The following is a 20439-nucleotide window of genomic DNA, read 5'->3' on the forward strand; positions in this document are numbered from 1 at the left end:
GGTTTCCAACAACAGTGATACGTCGCACACAACACGGGCACGTAAAGCTGTGACAAAGAAAGCTGAGGCATTGTCAGGATGTTCAGATTTCCACGTCCTCTTGCCCTCCCGCAGGTCGAGAGCTGCGGCACTTTCAAAGACGTTGTGGGCGTGGCCAACCACAGCTACACTGGGGTAGGAAAGCCGTCCGTGGCACAAGTCCACAATGGAGACGTGGGCGGGCACAGAGACAGGACATCCGATGGCTGCTTCCCCAAACAAGAGAAGAGAGAATTGGAGAACAGGATCCTCAGAGACCCTTCCTCCTGCCACGCAGAGGACAGCTCCCAGGGTCAGAGCCTGAGCCCCTCCCAGGAGAACAGATTCCTGCCCGGACGGGTCGACCCAGACTCAGAGAAAGACGGGGATGACAGCCTGACGGCGCCGTGCAAGAAGCGAGGGAGGCGGAAACTGGAGCGCCCGACAAAATGTGAGTTCTGGCTTGTGCCTGTTCAGCTTTGCCATGTTTTGATGTGTTCTCAGAGGATCCAGCAGGGAAAGTCGTGTGCGTGTGACGAGTACAAGATGTTGAGTAATGAACTGTAAATGGATGTCATGGAGAGCCGCTCCGTGCAGCTCCACTGTGCAGCGTGGCACAGCCAGGATTCTTAACACAGAGGCTTTTGTGTTGGTGCTGCTGCGAAGAAAAGGGACAAGTAAATAAATCAGCCATACTTCCAATGTTTATCAAATCCTAGAGAACATATGGAACGTTCAGTTTGCTGTCCGTCAGTTTGGTGTGTTTTACTTCACACTGTGTGACCAAGGTAACACGCTGAAGGAGGCAGCGGTGGTGCAGCCGGAGCAGCCAAAGTTTGCAGCAGTTTAAGGCTCCGTACAGATGTGGCATTGATATATTTCGTGAGTGACCACGGTTGTGTGTGTGTGTGTGTGTGTGTGTGTGTGTGTGTCACTTCACACATATTCAAATGCAAAAAAACGCTGTTTCTGTTTTGTAAAAGACATTTAGAACTGCCCTCGACCGCTCCCATGTTAGTGTCAACTTGTAATGCTTTAGATCTTGGAATACAATCCGTTCCAAACCCGATTTAATTCTGGTTGGATCAATAAATATTGTCCGTTGGACGATTGAATGCACTGAGACAGAGAGATCTGCTCGATGAGCTGGACTGAGAGAGAGAGAGAGAGAGAGAGAGAGAGAGCAGCCGTCTGTGCTTTGTTCGTAGGCTTATTTAACAGGAAACCAGCTGCAGCGTTACCATTCTCTACTTGGTTGGTCGATAAATGCAAGAAGTACAGACTGCGTGACGCAACATTCTCTCGGCCACATGTGGAACCCTCTGAATGTGGTCCACTCAGATTGGCTCTGGGCTAAAAGCTGCTGCCTGAAGGTGAGTGGATGTTGACATGAACCAGGCCGTCGTTGTGAAGACGTTTGAGTCCCTGAAAGTTTGCATGTCAAATCCATTAAAACTTTTCAGTCGGTCATTTGAAATATTCATTGTCATAGCAAATAATAAACCATGTAGTGAAATGAAATGTGGGCCCCAGCACTGGACGTGCAGCGGGCACAGATCAGCTCTGAATGTTTAAAGATGATATCAATCAGATATGTTGAGACAGAGCGGCGCTGACAGGTAGTTTGAAGTCGGAGATGGAGATTACCCCCAGCGCCTCGCCTCCCCTCCCCACCTGCTTTTCAGCTTTAAATTTCTCTCTGGGAGCCACGTGTCTCTCTCCCCCTCTCAGACGTAGCTTTGACCTTGATGAAGAGTGCAATAAATAAAGCAGGGGAGGGGGAGGAGCCATTGGTCTCCTGGCAACCAGGCTCTGTTGGGAGATGGGCCCTGCCAGGTGAATGGCGTCGTGCCCACAACTCTTTCCAGACTGGGTTTGTGTTCTGTACCCACCGGATTTGTGCTTCTAGGTTTTGTTACTTCACTGTGCATAAATTTCCAGTTGTAACCTGGTTTGATTCGGGTGTCAGCTGCAATGAAAAGCAGGTTTCTGCTCCCGAATGTGTGTCCGGGGTGGGTTCAAAGCTTCTTGTGTAATGAAGAGAGGAGGATTATAGTGGATTACATGAGAGCACAGTTCTAAAATGATGATGATGCATTCAGTTTTAGTGACAAATATTTGTATGACAGAGATGCTCAGAATTGACTAAGCATGTGAGCAGTTACTTATTGCACATATTTGAAGAGGTTAATGGTGGAAGGCATGATGCAGCACAATTTCTTTCACTGTGTGATGTTTCTGGGTTTTATGGGATGGATCTGAGGTGAAACATGCTGACAGCTGTCAATCAAACACAGACACACCCCCTGAGACAAATGAGCCTGACAGTTCCCCCAAATATGTTATCTTTCCTATGAATAGTACAAAACAAAATGACTTTTTTGTGGATGATAAAAAACACTGTCAGTAAAAAACTGACACTCAAGAATTTGATGTAAAAAAATGTATTTTTTACTGTGTTGCTAGAAATGTAACAAGACTGAAACTGTGTTCTGCCGAGCACAGAACTGACCTAATTTGCATAAAGTGGCTGACATGATGTAATTTCCGTCACAGCCAGCTGTCAGCCCGACGTGCCGTCGTCAGGGCCACAGAAATAGTAACTGTATGCGTGAAAACTTCATCCACAAAGTCAACAGAAGAGACGTTCCCATCCTGAAATTCAGATTAGCGGTCCACTCAGGCCCTCTAATCCCAGCAGAACTGCAGCAGATGCATGTGACACTGCTGGCGTGCTCCAGTGGACAGTGACGAAGTCTGGCAAACTGTCCCTTCATAAGTGATGTTTCATGTCTGCGACGTCCGTCGTGTAGACTGAGGTTGAGTGACTGCAGGGGATCCTGAGCACAGGCATTCCAGGTGTAAAAAAAACCAAAACTAAACTGCAGGAGACAACTCACACTTTAAGGCCATGTCCACACAAACCAACTATTCTTTTCCTCCCTCGTTCTTGGCACCATATCATGCATATTTGCATCCAAATGCATCCATTGTAAACGACTTGACAGGCTGTAGTTCGTATTCCAGGCCTATAGGTTTCACTTCAAATTCACCAAAAATGGAGAAGTAGAGACAATGGAGCGGCAGTTCCCTATCTGAAACAGACAAAATGCAATTTTGACTGGAAAAAAGCGGAAAATGATGACGATCTTCCCGGACTTACTGGGGTATCAAGATCCACTCACTTTCAGTTGCTGTTGATTGAAGTAAACAAAGAAAAAAACTGAAAACCGGAAAAAAAACAAAGCAGGGCGGCAAGATTTGTCATGCAATGCCGCAGACAGACAAGTTCAGGGCTCACTAGCGTCTAGTCCCACGTTGTTGTTGTTGTTGTTATAAGACGTCGGGGGGGGCGAAGGCTGGAGGTCAAGGAGTGGGGCAATGTCAAGTCGATACGGAAAGGATGGGGTTTGCGAATGAATTGAATTTTCACCCTTTGACCAGGTTTCAAAAAAGTGTGTTTACAGGATCCAACCAATCCAAACGATGCAAAACGTCTCCGTGTGGACAACATGGCCTAAATTTAGGTTTGAAGTCAATAACTCCTCCCTGGGAAACCCATTACACCCTGCTGCATCTGTATCATGTTGAGATTTACCTCGAACAGACGGGCACTGCAGAGCGATATGAAGTTATAAGAGAACGAGTGTTCATCTGAGAGAGCAGAGAACTTGGTGGGGGGTGGGGGAGCGGCGGCAGTGCAGAAGATCGATAGCAAGCTAAACAGGGTTTCTGTTCTCCATCTGGAGAGCACATGAAGGATTTGAGCCCCGGTTGGAGAGGAACTGAGCTGCAGCAATACGAGGGGCTGGACGCCAGTCAAACTGGCAGAGTCTAGTCTCTGTGGGCAACCGGAGCCAGCTCCCCTCACAAACCCACTGACCTTGGCTGCTCATGCCGCCAGACCGATTAGTTATATAGTCACTTATTCCCGATGAGGAAGAGGAGACCAGGAGAGAGGTACTGAAAATAGGGCAGGGAGTGGTGTGTGTGTGTGTGTGTGTGATGGTGGGGGGGTGTGCTCAGCCACACATGGAAACAACTTGAAGAGGCTGCTAAGAGAGTGGACCATTGTTTGGACAGGCTACTTCACCGACAAGCTGTTTGCGGTGCAGAAAATACACCGTCGAACATTGTTCTCAGCCTCTCGGGCTTCAAGTGTTATGATAACGTCTGGGCTGCGACTCAGCAGATAGAGACGCCATCATGTTCATTTCACTGCCTGATGATGTGTACGCTCTCCTTGTGTGGTACCGGCGAGCCTTCTGTAACACTTGCGTTCAACTCAAACGTTGTGACTGTAACACCAGAGGTCTGAGGAGCTGTAATGAAGCTGATCTTGGCTTCCTTAGTTTTTTTTCCCATTGCTGCTGCTGAGGGTGAAAAAGCTTTTAATGTATCATGAATCCTGACGCCTGACTTAGTGTTTCAGTTGGGTGGCGTCCACGCTCCCTGGCTCACCTTTCTCTGCTCTGCTGAATGAATAACACGCTGTCGTTGTCCAAGTCGTAAATCTTGGTGGGGAATCCCAACTTCAGCTTTGATTGAATTTGAGACAGTTTTATTTGAAATAGGTTTCTCTTCTTTCATGTTTTGATGGTCTCTACCCTGTTGCCTTTACCTCCTCTTGCTTTTTTATGCATCGACTTTACTGTGCGAAGTGTTTGTCTTGCTAATAAAAGGGACGTGAACACTTATCATCCAGCACAGCACTGTTCCTCTGACGGTAGATGACCTTTCAATCACTCTTTGCTATCTGAAAAACACAGATATATTTTAAATGGTGGGATAGAAACAAAGAAAAGGGTTGACATTGGCGGTGTGATATGATTGGATAGTCTGAAGTACAGTTAGTGACTGATCTAATTATTCCTGGCATTACTGATGACATCCGAATGACTGAAGAACGTAGGGTAATCATACTGATGTGTGGAGCGTCATGTGTGGGTCATCACTGCAGATTAGTAATTGTTTTATCTATTTATTCGAAATCTTGGAAACAGTAATTCATAATCAGGCACAATGATGTGACATTTCCCATTCCATGCTCGATAAAGGGGAATGAAGAATATAATGTTAAAACATTCTCTAAACTAAAGCAATAGAAATGTCAGACAGTCAGTTAAAGTCAGAGCAGTCAGTCAGAAGTCGGTTGTTTTACCTGGCAATTTCACATTTGTCTCATTTAGCCTCAATTATAATATGACACCACTCTTTGTTTCAAAGTAGTTTGTGCGTATGGATGTTTAAATCAATGTTGAATGATTGTTCTCTGAACCAAAACCTAAATACGTTTTTCTGTGTTCTGGCAATGTTCTACATTTTGACAAATATTGAGCCTTGTGCGATATGAATATTGCAGCAGGCCAAATGATAAATTATGTTTTGATGAAAGCTCTGCAGGGAGCTCCATATGCATTCATCATAAGTAGTTTAATATTGTTCTGTGCTTGTACGATTCACTTCACCTAATGATCCAGACATTAGTTAGTCTTCTAGCGGCAGAACATGGACCAATTTAACTGATAACTGAGTCATTTTGTAAACTATTTTTAAGGGAAATGCTCATAAATCCATTGCACAACTTCTTCAATATGTTATTTTGTAATATACTGTATCTGTGGATTGTTGGACTGGTGAAACAGATCCAATCGTAAGGTGTCATGTGTGATTTATTGCTTTATGAATCACTCACTCGGGCTCGAGGAGCAGTCTGCTGACCTGTGTGAAAGGTTTTCGATAGGTAAACCAGATGATGCTGCTTTTTCTGTCATTAATCATCTGCCAAAGGTAAATCATATTCTGTCATTTTCTGAGTCCACATATGCACATATGTCAGCGTCTGTGTCGCCAAACTCTCCCTCGATGTACCTGCAGCTAGTGGAGACTCGTGTCTCCGTCCTGTGGAGGCTTCAGAGATCGTCAGAGAGATTATATACGGCCCCAGAGACACAGAAGTGAAGCCGTAAGTTGCTGCCTTTATAGCTCGATGTCCGCAGCGTTGGATGGGCTGTGCTAAAAGCAACCGGCTGTGACTCTCGTGAAGGAATGAGGGGCAGAAGTCTAATATTTGCCCAAATAAACCTGGCTCCTCTCCACACTCATCATATTGTGGGCAGCCACTCGGCGCCCTCCAGGTCACATCAAACCCTCGTATCTGAGCATACAAGGCGCCATAATCCAACATGAGTTTGAACTACGAGCACTATTAATGGGATGATGTTAAGTGGGGCGCTAACAAAGCTAATAGATGTGACATATGGTTTATTACCGGCCACTTTAGACACAGATACCGGGACGTAGCCATTTCAGCCACCCTGATCAATGATTCAGGCCTTCCATTGTGTCGCTGTCTTCTCTCTAGATGTGGAGCACAAGGAGGAGGACGAGAGTGATGCTTTCAAGACCGAGGTAAGATTCCTGCTCCGTTGTCTTGTTGTCATTTGGCAAACGTCTGTCTTCATGTCTCTGATTTGTTTTGGGATGAATTATGTATGTCATAATGCATCTGGCAGTTTTTTTTCGTGATCAGACACTCTCAATTGTAAGACAGATTTATGAGATTCAGGTGTGTGGGTTTTTTTTTTGCATGATTGTAGCTTTGCAGCTGCTAGCCTCAATTTGAAGCTGGAAGTTAGCTTAGCATAGCATAACATAACAACTGGAAGCGGTACTAGCCAGCGGTACTACTCTGTCCAAAGCTAATCCTCTGATATTCACTTAAAAATCTTTCACTTCCACTGGAAGCTAATAGTTAGTTTAGCCTAGCCCAAACTAGCTAATTATAGGCAGGTGGTCATACGTATAATTCTAATACAAGATCACCAATTTTAATATCTCATTTAGCCTAGCTTAGCTTTTCACAAGGCCTGGAGTTGGTAGAATTGATAGCCTCGCTCTATCCAAAGCTAATCGTAATATGGAGAAAAGTGCTTATTTGTCTGAATCAATTGACTTATCAGTTTTGTGTGTGATTTTTTTAAATTTCTTGAAGCCTGTGACAAAGCGAAAAGAGTCGAAGAAGAGAAAATCAGGTAGTTTTCTTGCCTTTGAAAGAAATGGTACCTCATGGTGTATGAATTTGAAATGTCAAATACACTTGGGAGCTTGTCGGATCAGTTGCTGCTGCTGACCTTGAGACTGTTGCCAGGAAGTCGTGATTAGACACTGAGGCATCACTTTTGCCCACCGACTAATCACAAGCTCACACCGTACAACAGACCAGCATGTGAATCATCATCTTTTTTTTTCTTTTTTTTTTTTTTTAATTGGACAATCCCATCGCCTCCATGATAAATTACTTATTTGTTAACTGGAGTCTGTCTCACAGGGCTCCTGACACATTGGATGCACAGATTTACAACAAAATCTGGCTGCTTCCATGAAAGAGAAAGAGAGAGAAAAACGAGTAACTTCTTTTTTTAACACCTTAAACAGGGAGGTCGAGGGAGGCTGCGAGGGGGAGTTGGTGGGGAGATCAGCCTTCGTCAGAGGCCCATGCCCAGAATAACCTTCCAGGCTGGTGACCCTTATTACATTAGCAAGCGGACCAGAGAGGAGTGGCTGGCCAAGTGGAAGATGGAGGTGAGTACACCAGCTCAGTCCCAGCCACTGTCTCAGGGGCCACAATAGACAGCAGAGTGAGCGACAGGCGTCGTACGGCCGCTAGGCTTCTAGATAGAGCTTGTGGTGTCTTCACGGCCAAGTGTATTTGATGGGTCATTTGATATCTCATAAAGGTACCATTTATTTCAGGGGATTTGCAGGGCTCCTGCAGTTCCTGCCTGTGGTATTTTGTGAGGAGAATCACATGCAGCTGTGCTGATCACATCTGGTCAATGCCTCCACATGGGTCGTGTTTGTCGAATGACAGTGTTGCTGTAATTCTGGATTTGCTTCAGTCTTGCCGCTTTTGATGTTGTGTTGTTGAAGAAACATAATTGCGTTTCATGTGGTCTGTTGCTCAGACAATGGAGAGGGGATGATGGGAGCCATGCAAGCTGTGCCCTCCCCCACACCACCACCACCACACCAAGAACAAAATAAATACGAAGCACATTGTGACAGACAACCTTGCACAACTTTTTAAAGTAATTATTAGATTGTGTAGACATAATTTTAATCATTCCAAATCATGTACACATTGCTGACATGAGCAGCAGTCTCCTGTAAGTTTGGCCATACAGTCAGCAGTCATGGAAGTTTATAGGTAAAAGATATCACCCCACACCATCTTGTATCCTAATATGGCTTCATACATACAGAATGGATGTTTGAACTGTCGTCAGGACTGCTGCCAAGACTCACAAGCGTTCTCTCTACTAATAGTGTGTTCCGGAATTGGAGTTGTTTTCCGAGCCTGTGACAGGAAGCTGCTGAGTGTACCATTTTCTCAGTGTTGTAGGTCAGTCTCGGACTTCGGCCCAACACAGAGGACCCAAAATTCTGAATCCAAGATATCAGCGCGCTGTATTAGCTGATAAAAAGCTCTCTTTTAATGTTTTTTAAGTTTGCGTAATATTTGCTCTCAAGATTGACCGTAGTGATGGTAAAAATGTACAACTGAAAGTTTTGGGTCCATGTTGTTTATATGTACCTGATGTGGCTGATTTTTATTTTACCACATCTCCTTCTCACCAAAACTTTTACAACACAACCTTAACGTAGAGGAGTTCATTCTCAAACGTATGATGTTCATGTTATATGAGGTTCTATGTCCGCACATGACCATTTTCAGGATTATATATATGAGTCGTTGTAGTGACATGATGCAGTGCAACTTTACATTACATAATGAGGAGTCTCCGTAGTAACAGCCTGGGGTATTTTCCATTTCTTTTGCCTCCCCGCCCCCTTCCACTCTACTCTGGAGAAGGCTCAGGGAGCGGCCATAAAAATGTCTCCAGAGAGGAAATATTGCCAAATTAGCAGGATATAGTGGGGGTCCCACATGTGAGATGTCGTAAAGTATGAGAGAAGTTAGATTTTCCAAACTGAGATGGCTTTTCCTGAACCAGTGTCTCTACACAGCTGAGATTTAAGTGGATTTGCGAAGATGCAAATTGGGGCTGTACCTGCTTTGTGTTCATTTTTCTCATCTGGCATTTTGCAAGCTTGATCTGCACCAATGTGCCTGAGTAGCTGTTGCTATGAGCTCCGGCTGGTCGCTATGAGCTTTCAGCTGCCAAGTGTTTGAGCGAGCTGCTGCAGGAAGGACATGGCGGCTGAAAGGGTTACTGCCGTCTTACACTTTCCGCAGGCATGGACTCCCTTTTTTCTCTCTTACGTGCCTTGTGTTACAGTGAACCTCTTCGTCTCTCTCTCTCTCTTTCTCTGTATCCCTCCCCCATTCTTCTCCTGACCCCTCCCCCAGCCGTGGAAATGACTCCGTGCTATGGATATGAGGGTGAAGATGAGGTTTGCAGCAAATTTCAGACCTTGCTTGCAAGACAGCCTCCTGGCTCAGTGCCAACATTTTGCAAGTCCTCTCTAGCCAACCAGAATTCCTGTCGGCAACCACCTGACCCTGAATTCCCAGACAAAGAAATGTTCATGCTTTCTTTTTATAAGCGATCTCTTCTACCCCGAGAGTGGGGGTGAAAAAAACTCAAGCCCCACACTGGATTATGAGGGTTGCGCACTGGCGTGTATGGGTATGTGCACTGCATTGTTTGTTTGATAACATGGGCACATGTGCGATAAGTCTGCTTTCAGCGACCGGGAAAATGCTGACTTCAGGTATTTCCACAAGAGTTGTTGTGGACCATCTACGGTGTCTTCTCTCCTTTTCTTCCTTTTTTTTCAATTTTTTTTAAAAGGAAGAGTGATCTGGCAGTAGCCATGTTTGGGAAAGAGTTGCTTGTGAGAGAAAAAAAAAAAGTTTTTCCCGTGGGGTGAATACGTGCTGAAACCATTTCCTGCTTCATAGCAGAAATGTCACAGGCTTTTTTTTAAGTCCAGTATATTCATCTAAACGCTCCACATGAATGTATCTGATGTGAAATGTGACAGAGAAAAAGTGTTGTACTGCACTTTGATTTCACTTTGATAGATTTAGTTCAGGAACTATAAATAGATTTTTAAAAGGATTTTCAAGACCCCCAGGGAGTTTTTTTTTAAGCAGTTCCACTCATGATTTAACGCTGTTTATGTATTCATGTCTGCTTCTGTGATATTGCAAATTGTCTCTTAAAAGGATGCTGTAGAGTGAGAACCAGATGGCCTCTTTTGGTGTGACCCCCCCCTCAAAGGGCGCTCATGAAATAGACAGTTGCTGTTGAGATCTGAGCTCAAATCTCATGAATACAGACTGTACTCCCACCGAAAAAGGTGCATGAATGGCACTTTTGATCTGTGCATCTCGAGTGAGCTTCACCTGTCGTCAATTAAGGAGGATTTTATTACTTGTCTTGGAAGTGTACGTCTTTGCTCTGAAGACATTCTGCATAATCCATCCAACAATTAGACAAAACAGCCCCCGCTGTGTCTCAACTGCCTGTTGCGCATGAGAGACTACTGCATTCAAAGGTCAAGCTCTTTTGTGTTGCTTCAAAGGCTTACTGTCACGTCGCGTGAGGAAGTAATGCTCAGCGACAGTTTATTTCATCTAACTTTTATCTTCAGTCAGAGTTTGCGGCGTGCTGCTTGTGATCAGTGACACCCCCCTCCTGCCACTTTCACCAAAGAAACTTTAGAGTTTGCAGAACTTGTGCACACTTTCGCAAACCTTCTCTGTAAGGTAACACAATTATCTTGAAACAGAGCACTGTACAATTAAAGTCCATAGCTGAGGCTGGATGAGACGGGATCATTTGCAAAGACCGACATCGCTTCTCTTTTTTTTTCCCCCCTCGGTGTACTCTGTCACCCCTTGAGCCCTCAGGGTATCATGCTGTATGGACCTCTAAGTCAGATTATCCCTCATTGTGCACCCAACATGTCTCTACACTCTGCTAGAGGCCTAAAGGGCTTTTGTCTTTGGCAGGATGAAACCCACAAATACAGAATACAGTAACTCTGGTTTGGAATTTTGTTTTCCACCTGCAAGAAAAGGTATTTCTTTCCTTTCATGCACTGGCTTCCCGGTCTATTACGTACGCCTTTAAAAATATAGAACAATCTTGCATGAAGCTTGTTGAATGATGAGTTTGCAGTGAATCTGTTGACGGTCATATCGTCATATAGGCTGTAAATTCCTCGCCTCTGTTGCTAAGACTACTAGAATAATCAGTTTGCCGAACGTCGTGAGATAACTGTTGTGAATTGGCGATATAAAAATAATATCTGACTTGACTAAATTGTGGCAGTTGAACAGGATGGATTGAATATTCTACTCATGTAAATGCAGGGTGGCACTCACACTATAACACTAGATTTACCGTGGATGTAATACTGTACCCAAGTTGTAATTAGGCAGTTAGCAGATGAATGTGTATTTGCTTTGTGGTCATTTGTCTGTGTTGTGTCATGTAACTGATGAGTGTGTCGTTATTTTCCTCAGGAAATGTCCCATTGATCTTTATGACGTGAATCAGGGCTGTTGATGGCGCTGATATTTGTCAGTGTGTGGGATGCAGTGTGGATCCTGATATGAGCCTGGATTGGCTTTCAGCCTTCGTTCTCTGTGCCCTTCAGGTCGTCCCTCAGCGCGGCGGGACAGCAGATATAAGTGGTGGTATTTTTTGAGCTGTCAGTGACGGGCAGGCGTGTGTAAATGATAAAGGCAGCATTGTGTCTCTACTCGCTCCTTTGCTACTTTCCCCTTTTAGACTCTGAGGGCCTGTCTCGCTGGTGGAGTTGCACACACACGGTGAGGCCCCCAAAAGGGGGCATTTACAACTGGGAAAAAAGTCCAGAGACAAATATCTGCCTCGTATAGCCACTGTACTTTCTCTCCTTCCCCCACTGGCATTTTGAGCGTCACTGTCTGTTTGGCTCTTACCAGTATGAACGCAGCGTCTCAGACTTTATATTCACATTGACGTCAGTGTGTCAGAGTGTAGCAGCAGCCCATAGAAACTCACCTCAGGATTAAGTCACACATTCTCCATTACTTTTACTGTTACTTGCCATCTACACCAGCTCCTCCGCGTCTCCTTGTGTGTTTACACATCGTTTCCCTTCATGCACGTAACATATTCAGCAATTTAATTGACGTTCTGTTAGTTTTTTGCAGTTTCCCATCTGGAACCACACACACATCCAAGCAAGCTGCCGAACACTAGTGTGCTTGTGCTGCATCCAAGAGGTCCTAACACATGTGGCCGAGGCTTTGAACCCTCTACCCAGCACTATTGTATAGATATTTATAACCACAGCGGAGCCTCTTGATGGAGGAGCACATGTTTCTACTCCTCTGCACAGACACCCCTCCCCACGCGGTGCAGGCAACACCTCCCCTTAAAGGAGCTATTGTTGATCGGGACGGAGGATTGTGCCACTTTTTTTTCCCTCTCGTCTTCCCACACGTCCAGTTACACTGTGGACGTTTTGCCGTATCCGTGAGACCTGAGAACCTGAGAATGACTTGAGCAAAGTAAGCACAGCTGTGCAAGGCTCTCACGTGGCGCCTATAGTATGACTAGCACGTGTCTGCATATAGGGCTGCAGTTATGTACTGCGTGTGTGCGTGTGCGTGCTTGTCTTTGTGTGTGTGTATGTGTATGTGGGTGGGTGGGTGGGTGGGTGGGTGTGTGAATGCGTATGTGTGTTTAAAAGAAAAGAGAAGAAACCTAGCGTTCTGTGTGTTTAAGGGGCTTCAGTATGGGTGCAGCTGTTGGGGATTTAGTGTGTGCGGCTCATGTCGCGGCTGTGTTTCATCCTCTCTGATCGACCTAGCGGTTCAGTGTCAGGTACCATAAACCCAGTGAACTCTCCACTGCCGCTGTGGACACTATAGCTATTGTACATGCTGCTGATGAAGGAGACATACAGTCTTGACTGACACCGCAGAAAACCCACTTTTAGAGCAAACGGGTCAGTCCGTCTATGTTTATACCTGTTTATAGCAGAATTCTACTGATAGTGTGATTGTGCCACTTTCAACCACTTTCTTGTCCCAAAGGAAATATATGTTGCCATAGGCAACACACATTTAAGCACATGCATCATAATATAAAAACCATCGGGAAGCATAAACAGAAGTACATTCACAAGCTTGTGACATTAAAAGCAAAGTTAAGATAATTATAAATAAAAATGCAAGTGCAAATCACTTATCATGTATTCCCCACATTTTCACTTCAAGTTGCACTTATTAGGAGAAGACAAGACAGTCCTCAGTCTTAAATTTACACAGCAGCAAGTTGTAGCAGAAAAATTGAATGATTATGATTGAGCAGGCAACACTAACAGTAGTTACAGCAGTAAAACCATATGTAAACATGTAAACACTACATACAAGACATAAAAGCCTTATCTACTTAGAAATAGTGAGTTAGCATTGATGTTAAACTGCAGCAATGGTGAAGTCATACAACCGAGGAAGATGGTATTATCGCAAAATGTTATAATTCAATGAGTGATGTGTTGACCTGATTCATAATATAACAGAGGGCTAAAGCACATCATGTAACATGAGGGCACCATTACAGATATTTATGACTGAATAAAACTGCACATACACATGATGAAGGCAGTCTGCTGCAGGCTGTAAACAGTCGAAATGCAAAATATATTGTTGATTGTTATTGAAGTGACTGTGAGTCATTCCTGAATGCTGCGTTGTCCCTGTCCTCATCTTTGCTGGCGCTGTGTTTCAGGCAGAGAAAAAGGCTAAACTGATGTCAGCGATGAATGCAATAAAGGACCACAAGGAGAGGGAGCCTGAGACCCAGAGGAAAGAGGTCTCAATAATCAAGCACCCACCGCCTTCAAACCAGCAGCAGCCTCAGCCGCAGTCGCACACCCAGCCTCAGTTAAAGCCTCTGTATCAACAGCAATCACAGCCGTTGCCGCCGCTGCCACCACCGCCGCCACCGCCGCAGCAGCAGCAGCAGCAGCAGCCTACTGACCCCGCCTCCCCCACTGTGGCCACAACCCCTGAGCCTGTCGCCATCGCAGGTGGAGACAAGACATCCCCCAAGTCTGCAGACACTGAACCTGAGTATGAGGTATATGAGGTAACCAGAGTGTTTATACGAATCCTAAGAAGTTACTACAGCTGGTCTGAGACACAAAGTATTTGAAACACAGTTCCACCCTGACGGTGTCACTGAGTGGAGGATTTGTTGGGATGTGGCTGCAGGATGATCGAGGGTTTGGCATCGGTGAGCTGGTTTGGGGGAAGCTGCGAGGGTTCTCGTGGTGGCCTGGACGCATCGTATCCTGGTGGATGACGGGACGCAGCAGAGCCGCTGAGGGAACCAGATGGGTCATGTGGTTTGGCGATGGAAAGTTCTCAGTGGTAAGTTGTTGTTGGGGATATGACATGAACCAACATTAAGCAGGCTAATTCTTTTACCAATGCTTCTTTCTGGGTATTTATGTGTATTACAGGTCTGTGTAGAGAAACTTTTGCCTTTAAGTTCCTTCAACAATGCCTTTCACCAACCAACTTACAACAAGCAGCCCATGTACAAAAAAGCCATCTTTGAGGTGCTACAGGTGAGTTTGAGAGCATTTTACTCATGAAAATGGGTAAATGTAGTCCCACTGTCAGCAAATACTGCAGGTAGTTAGTTAGAGTATTCATAAAAAGTGCTGTCAACTCATCATCATCCCCTCGAGTGCAACACTGGATGGTGTTTATTTTACAATGTATTTATTTAAGATGATTGTGTTCATAGGTGGCAAGTAGCCGGGCAGGCAAAGCGTTCGTGGCGTGTCCTGACAGTGATGAGATGGAAACCTCCAAATCAGTGGAAATGCTGAACAAGCAGATGATTGACTGGGCAATGACTGGATTTCAGCCCACGGGTCCCAAAGGTTTGGAGCCGCCAGAGGGTAAGGAGAACCCAAAATGGAGCTCGGATATCTGACTGTGTCTCCGTTCTTAGCTGGCAGCTCTGAACCATAAATTGTCCATTAATCTTATGTCAGATTACCTATATTTTTCATGTAATTATCTGATTTTTCTGTGGACTCCAGAGGAGCGAAACCCATACAAAGAGGTCTACCCTGAGATGTGGGTGGAGCCAGAAGCAGCAGCCTACACACCTCCTCCAGCGAAAAAGCCGCGCAAAAGCACAGCAGAGAAACCCAAGGTCAAGGACATCATTGATGAAAGGACCCGAGGTAAAGCTGCCTCCTTTCTTATTGTCAAATACTCCAAATACATTCTTCTCATGAAGCTGAAAGGGGCAGTAAAAAAAAAAGCTTGGACATGTGATCAATTAAAGTACAGCATCCAGAATTAGTAGACCTGCAGGATGTACCAGGAGGATTATTGGGGGGTTTCCCCTTAAAAAAGGTGAAATTGTCAGGATTCCTTTCGATATGTGTATCAAGTTTGTCACAGGCATGCAGATCATATTTTTTTTATTTTGTTGTCTTTGTATCTTGCTGGGTTGAATCGTAGGCAACTGGACTTCTAGTTTACTTGAAGACATTTCGCCACTCATCCGTTCACCAATAAACAGAACACGAAGAAAGTCTGTTTATATTTGTTTTAAAAGTGAAAACAGTTAACTGAAGCAACATTCTTCACTTTTGACCTACGAAATGACCTGTTGTGTGAGTGGCTTTGTTTCTCATCATCCTCTGTTGTTATTTTTCAGAGCGGCTTGTTTATGAAGTGAGACAAAAGTGCCGGAGCATCGAGGGTAAGTGCTGTGTCCTTAGCGTGGAGCAGCTCCCTCTCAGGAGATGAACTCCTTGACAACTGACACTCGTTGTCAAAACAGCAGAAGTACAAAGCACTTACACCTGTGTTGGGAACAGGATAGAAGAGTTGTTTTCGTTGCCTTTCTGTCCTTCTGGCTGTGTGTTCTTATCAAACACACCAGCTAAGCTCATTACATGGAGACATGCAGCACAGCTGTTCAAATAATTTCACTGAGCTGTGAAGTTCGGGGCGTCATAGCAGAGCTTTCACACATCTCTGACCTGTAAAAGGAAACACTGACATGCTGCACTTGTTTCTCTACAGACATCTGCATCTCTTGTGGAGGTCTGAATGTTAGCATTGAGCACCCGCTGTTTGCTGGGGGAATGTGCCAGAGCTGTAAGGTAAGCTGTGATAGAGGTCATTAAAACAAAGAGACGCAACTCCGACTGCTGAGTCATAAACTATCTCAACTTCTGTCCAAGCGTTGCGGTCCGATCTGAATCTTTGAATTCTGTCACATTTCTCACAGAACTGCTTCCTAGAGTGCGCGTATCAGTATGACGACGACGGCTACCAGTCGTACTGCACCATCTGCTGCGGAGGACGCGAGGTGCTCATGTGTGGAAACAACAACTGCTGTCGGTGAGGTTCCTACTGGGTCCCTCTGAGGGATCTAGTGTTGTTCATTGACGCAGGATTGTGGCGAGCTCCAACTGGACTTGTCCAAATAAAACTTTAAGTATGCTTTTAAGCAGTGAAGGAAAAGTTACATTGGAGATGTAGTTTGTTATAATTACAAGTTACCCTGTAACTATTTCTTTTACTTTATCAAAGTGAGTATATTTGATGACTTATTTCCATAAGTAACTGGAATATAATTACACGTTTCTCCAGTAATGTAACTGATGACAGTTATGTTTATTTTGTAATTATAATACTTGTGACTCCAACAGTATGCGTCTAAGATAAGTGTGTATGTGTTTATCTCCACTGAATAAGCAGGACAACCATAATGTGTAGATCTGATAGAACTAGGTTTTGTCCTGTTGTTGAACGATCAAACAAAACAATGTGTTTAATCCAACAAACAAGGTGGAGGTGTGGGGGCGAGCTGTCGATGTGTCTTTGCGTTAAGTTTAATTCGATTTTCTTTTTGAGTCTGAATCTTCCCATCAGTGAGCTGCAGCTCTGAAGTTACTCAGTGTTGCTGCAAGTGTCTCGTGTAGCTCTGAATGAAATAACCTTGTTTGAAGAAGCACTTATCTGCACAAAAACACCTTTTATAGGCTTTATCAAACAGCCTGGGAGCCGTTTGTGTATTTTAGCCAGATAATACGTGTTTATTAGCATGTAATCACCCTGCGTGTTCCGTACTAGCATTCTCCAGGTGGTGAAGAGATAAATCTGTCACCGAGTGTCCTGAAAATCTGTCCGGTCTGTGTGCAGGTGTTTCTGTGTGGAATGTGTTGACCTCCTTGTCGGTCAGGGAGCAGCACATGCAGCCATCAAAGAAGACCCATGGAACTGCTTCATGTGCAGCCAGAAGGGTGTGTTTGGTCTGTTGGAGCGTCGCAACGACTGGCCCAGCCGTCTGCAGCGCTTTTTTGCAAACAATCATGACCAAGATTTTGTGAGTTAAGCACACACACAAAATAAATCCCAATAAATGAGGAGTATTTTCCTCCATGTTTCTCTTTCTTATCCTTTTTGCGTTGTTTCATTTCAGGATCCACCAAAGCTTTACCCCCCCAGTCATAGCAGAGAAGAGGAAGCCCATTCGTGTCCTGTCGCTATTTGACGGCATAGCAACAGGTTAGACAAGCACCCATTATTTAAAATCCTGAAGCCCACATTGTTCTTTCTGTTGTGTCTGACCTTTGACCCTATCCTGTGCAGGGCTGCTGGTGCTAAGAGAACTTGGCATCCAAGTGGACCGTTACATAGCCTCAGAGGTGTGTGAAGACTCCATCACTGTCGGCATTGTCCGGCATCAGGGTCGCATCATGTATGTGGGCGATGTGAGGAACGTCACACGCAAACATGTGAGTCTTCGTTTATCTGCCTGAAACGTCAAACTGGACTTCTCCTGATTCCTTTATCAGTGAACTCACGTACCCCCTTTATCTCTGTCGGATTCTGTGTTTTATCTAATCACAGATACATGAGTGGGGTCCTTTTGACCTAGTCATTGGTGGGAGCCCGTGCAATGACCTGTCCATAGTCAACCCTGCAAGGAAAGGTCTCTATGGTAGGTGTCGTCATGGTTACGTTACTTTGTTAACTTTATGATGCTGTTTGGAGAGTAGAGACGGTTTTCAGTGAAGGCTTCACTTGAGCTCAACTGTCCACCAAACTCCTCGTCCATTTTTTCCACTGTATTTAAGGGAACTGTCCGTGGGTTTCCGTGGGTTCTCCCTCCAAGCTACAAATTGCTTATTTTTCTCTGGTTTTGAACAGCTGACACAAACGTAACTTCCTCGATGGAGGTCAAAATATCATCATGCGTGTTTCTGCCCCGCAGAGGGAACCGGCCGCCTGTTCTTTGAGTTCTACCGGCTGCTCCACGAGGCTCGGCCAAAGACGGGGGACGAGCGTCCTTTCTTCTGGCTCTTTGAAAATGTGGTCGCCATGGGTGTCAGCGATAAACGAGACATATCTCGCTTTCTAGAGGTCAGTTCCTTCGCTAATAGTTTGCCACAGCAGCTGAAGTTGACACTGAACCAGTGAGTATCTCATTGGACAACTATGGCAAAAAGGTCGATGGATGATGAATGCCCCCTTGTGGTGGTAACTGATTATTTTGACTCACAGTACCTCACATGTCACTGACCCTCTTAATTTTGCTCTATCATTGTTGAAATTCTATTTTTGTTTTGATACACTACTATGAGTATGGAGGCAGCATCCCCTCATTCCTTTCTGACTGGTGTGTTCTTTTGGATGATAGTGCAACCCAGTGATGATTGATGCCAAGGAGGTGTCTGCTGCCCACCGTGCTCGCTACTTCTGGGGTAACCTTCCTGGGATGAACAGGTCGGTGGGTGAATGGTGAGGGAAGCCGCTGTCTCTGGCGCACACAAGGGCCTGGTCATTTCACAACACAAGCTTGTGTACTAAAGGAAATGAATATCGCAATGATATTAATACACAAAGTTAATACAAGGCAACAAATCTGAATTTTGATCCCATTAATGGTTGTAAATATTTACCAGAGATGTCTTTTAGTCCAACAAAGAGACCTTTGGGGAGATCTGTGCTCTCCCAGCGTTCTTGTGTTGATTAGGAATGTGTAGCAGCTGAATGAGTATTGACAATCCAGGTTTGTGTGATTTGTTTGTGTGTCGTTGTCTTCTTCAGGCCGCTGACAGCCATGTGTACCGACCGGTTGGACCTGCAGGACTGTTTGGAACACGGCAGGACAGCGAAGGTAACTGGGAGAGTTGGTGCATGTGTTGAAAAGGTTGTGCTCAGAGACACATAAAGCTGCCATTTGTGTAGGATGTACGTGTATGTCATTTTTGTCATAAATGTTTTTGCCACATAAAGGCAAAAATTCACACATTGGGGGCTCAAAGTGGCAGCAAGAAGAAATAGTTTATTAGTTCTGAGAAATCATGTGATCACTAATGCTGTGATAAAGCAGAGTATTTGTACTAGCAGTGCATGTTATTGTAGTTTAATTCTGTATTAACTGTGTATTCTTTGATATTTTTACTTCAGTTCGACAAGGTGAGGACCATCACCACCAGGTCTAATTCCATCAAGCAGGGTAAGGACCAGCACTTCCCTGTCTTCATGAACGAGAAGGAGGACATACTCTGGTGCACTGAGATGGAGAGGTACGCAGATTTTAAAAGAAAAGTGATTCATCTCTGTGTTCTGAGGTCAAACTCTCTAAATGTCCATCTCTCTCTCTCTCTCTCTCTCTCTACTGCTAGGATCTTCGGTTTCCCAGTCCACTACACAGATGTTTCCAACATGAGCCGGCTGGCAAGGCAGAGGCTCCTCGGCCGGTCGTGGAGCGTCCCAGTTATCCGCCACCTGTTTGCACCACTCAAAGATTACTTTGCCTGTGTCTGAGCAGCCGGAGCAGTCGCTCCAAAAGCGTTTAGGAACTACAACTGTACGTTGTGAGTAGAAATAAGAGCCTTGATCCTCAAATTATATACTTGTATAATTTGAAAGCGAAACATTGATGTAGATTTCATGTTATTTCTTGTGTTTGAATTGTAATTCTTATTCTATTTAATTTTGATATGTCATTTTACCTTTTAGCAGTGTTATCGAGTATTGTTGATTTGTTTGTGCAAGCTATACTTGAGACTATGCTTTCTTCTCACGACACTGAGACAGAAAAGTGCAAATCATGTGTTTTTCAAAGAGACTGGCTTAGGATGGGAAACAACAGATCGTTATGAAACGGCTTTGGGCTTATGTGAAATGTTTCTGCTGAGCAGCGGCACTGCGAGGTCCCACCTGCGGTGCCGCGGCGTTTCCAGCGTTTGTCAGAGCATCACAGAGATGTGAAGAGAAAGACAGTTTTCTTTAGTGTCAGGAGAGCTGTGTCTCTGAGAATCCAAAACACCACATCACATATACCTCTTTGTTTACAGTTTTTACACAACTGAAGGTGATAAAGGTACTACTGTAATATG

General features: G+C 44.7%; 1 protein-coding gene across 1 annotated transcript; it reads left to right on the forward strand.

The window, feature by feature from the left end:
• The first annotated feature begins 267 nt into the window (after positions 1–267).
• On the forward strand, positions 268–19864 carry LOC144740858 (DNA (cytosine-5)-methyltransferase 3A-like). Its single transcript, XM_078623569.1, is given in 21 exon segments — positions 268–469; positions 6383–6429; positions 7456–7602; positions 13779–14129; positions 14264–14422; positions 14515–14622; positions 14805–14961; positions 15106–15252; positions 15735–15779; positions 16106–16185; positions 16314–16426; positions 17231–17414; positions 17511–17528; positions 17530–17596; positions 17681–17826; positions 17942–18032; positions 18306–18454; positions 18732–18817; positions 19142–19211; positions 19505–19623; positions 19723–19864. Coding segments are annotated over 19 exon segments (2319 nt in total). The 5' UTR covers positions 268–469; positions 6383–6429; positions 7456–7515.
• The last annotated feature ends 575 nt before the right edge of the window (positions 19865–20439 follow it).

The sequence above is a fragment of the Lampetra planeri genome, unplaced genomic scaffold, assembly GCF_965212315.1.
Source record: "Lampetra planeri unplaced genomic scaffold, kcLamPlan1.2.h2 scaffold_320, whole genome shotgun sequence".
Taxonomy (NCBI): domain Eukaryota; kingdom Metazoa; phylum Chordata; class Hyperoartia; order Petromyzontiformes; family Petromyzontidae; genus Lampetra; species Lampetra planeri.